This window comes from Hipposideros armiger, unplaced genomic scaffold (genome assembly GCF_001890085.2).
Source record: "Hipposideros armiger isolate ML-2016 unplaced genomic scaffold, ASM189008v1 scaffold_23, whole genome shotgun sequence".
Classification (NCBI taxonomy): Eukaryota; Metazoa; Chordata; class Mammalia; order Chiroptera; family Hipposideridae; genus Hipposideros; species Hipposideros armiger.
This window is the reverse complement of record NW_017731373.1, coordinates 1759146-1761346: the sequence shown is the minus strand read 5'-3', so window position 1 is coordinate 1761346 and position 2201 is coordinate 1759146. Positions and strand designations below refer to the sequence as shown.

At 41.5% G+C, this 2201-nt stretch overlaps 1 protein-coding gene across 4 annotated transcripts in view; it reads left to right on the top strand.

Moving 5' to 3' along the window:
- The window catches only part of ANKRD44 (ankyrin repeat domain 44), a 117477-nt gene that overhangs the window by 2394 nt on the left and 112882 nt on the right, over window positions 1-2201 (top strand). For all 4 annotated transcript variants that reach the window (XM_019635724.1, XM_019635722.1, XM_019635721.1 and 1 more), the window contains exons 3-4: window positions 794-936; window positions 1982-2194. In XM_019635724.1, coding sequence (XP_019491269.1) covers window positions 794-936; window positions 1982-2194 — 356 coding nt within the window. The remainder of the gene's footprint in view (window positions 1-793; window positions 937-1981; window positions 2195-2201) is intronic.

Here is a 2201-nt window from a genome sequence, read left to right as displayed (position 1 = left end):
CCCACACACATACACCCTTCTCTTACACATACACTACACACATATTTTAGAACCAAGAGTGAGTATTCATCTTATTCAATTATCAACCATGTTTAGAGCAATGACCCTGAAACATCAAACTATCTTCAGCATCACTGTAAATAGGTCAAGTACATTTATCATATTATATGTAGTGAGATAGGGAATAAAGGAAAATACTCTAGAAAATATGTCAACAGGAGTTGAAAGTAGAAGGGTTTTCTGTTTAGCCAGTAATTCACAAGAATCCTTATAAGTTGAACCATATGAAATTACCATTTTTGTAAGTCAACAAAAGTGGTCAAACAGCAGCAATTTCATACGACTTAACAATAATCTGGAGTCATCCTGATTGACTTTTTTCTTTAGTTTTTCCAAAGCAAATTATCATTGTTAGACTTTTCAGTGAAAAATGGCAATGGGTTTCAAAAGCATTGCTTTCATTTTGACATATAGTTTTTAAGGCTGTGGTACTAACATATTAGTAGGACCTTGTTATTATTTATTTATGAACAGGCATCACTTCTATTAGATCTCATTGAATAGAAGCCTTACATATGAATCATCTTTTCTCCCCCACATCATTTTCATCAAGTCTGATACATAGTAGGTACTCACTAAATATTTGTTGAATATTTGCCATGAACCAGCTTTTGATAAATAGCTCAGCAACATGCTGGTGGCAGTGAAAACTGATAGTGCTGATTTAGGTGGAATGGATTGTCAAATTGTCCGATAAAGGTTAATGCTATTTTCTACTGCTTGCTTTCTAAAGGCCACCTGGACGTCGTGGCATTGCTCATCAACCATGACGCAGAAGTGACGTGTAAGGATAAGAAGGGTTACACCCCTCTGCACGCCGCAGCCTCCAACGGCCAGATCAATGTGGTCAAACATCTCTTGAACCTGGGTGTGGAGGTGAGCTATGGTTAATGTGTCACCCCATGGTGTATCTGTTATTCTGAAGTGAAACCCTATGTATTGTGGGTTTTACATTGTTCTGAAGTTAAATCTTGTTTGTGTTTTAATTCAAGGGGGGGAAAAAGCCTATCTCATTTCTAGCACCCTCTCTTTCTGAGTTTACATGGGCAGCTAACGGAGCACAAGGAGGGCATCTTTAAGTAGCGGGAAACCAGAAGCAAACTAACTTTCTATATCAACATAGGTAGAGAAATAGTTAAACATGTATATTATAAGTAATACAGATTAACCAGTCATTTTTTAAAGACTGGCTAGAATGCCTCATCCCACCTACAGAATTTAGTCTTCTAAATTGTGAATTACAAGCAGAAATGAACGGATGAACGGTAGGGCCTCAGAGCAGAAGTGTCCAGTGCTGATCTGGAGAGGTCAGCCCAACCCCATTCTCCTTCAGGTAACAGCACAGGAGCAGTGGTGAAGCTCTAGAACCTCATGTCCCTGGAGGAAAGGAAAACCAAGTTGCAATATTGAGACCATGGTGGTGAAACCCAACAGTTGGGGCAGGTCTGGGAAAGCAAGAGAGAGCCATGAGCGAAATTCCCAGGAGAGCTCCGTGGCTCTGCTATAGAATGTGGCTTTGTCAGGGGTCAGACAGCAGAACCAGTCCCAGAGTGGCTTTTGACCCCAACTTCTGAGTTTCAGGCTCTTTTCTTGCCCTCCTGCTCAGTTCTCCTCTGATGTTTCCAGGCAGCTTTGCCTTTCACTTTTTATCGCTTCTCTAGCCCCCAAATCTCTCTCCACAAGTTGAAACACCTAACTCTTCTTCCCCGGTTCACTTTTTGTCACGTTCGCTTTTTGCTGATCTTTACCTCCAGTGACAAGCATTTCTAGGATGACCACACTGGGGCAAGAGTAAGCTCTGAAAAAATTACATTGACAAATGGATGTTTTCGTTCTCTGGGAGAACCATTAGGCTTTTTGTGGAAAATGGAGTCAATTGGCTCCAGTGATTTTAATTACCCTGTTTTGGACTCATTCGCAGATTGATGAAATCAACGTCTATGGAAACACGGCACTTCACCTAGCTTGCTACAATGGGCAGGATGCTGTCGTTAATGAGCTGACCGACTACGGTGCTAACGTGAACCAGCCCAACAACAGTGGATTTACCCCTTTGCATTTTGCTGCTGCCTCCACACACGGTGCTTTGTGTCTTGAGCTGTTAGTAAACAATGGGGCAGATGTTAACATCCAGGTACGGC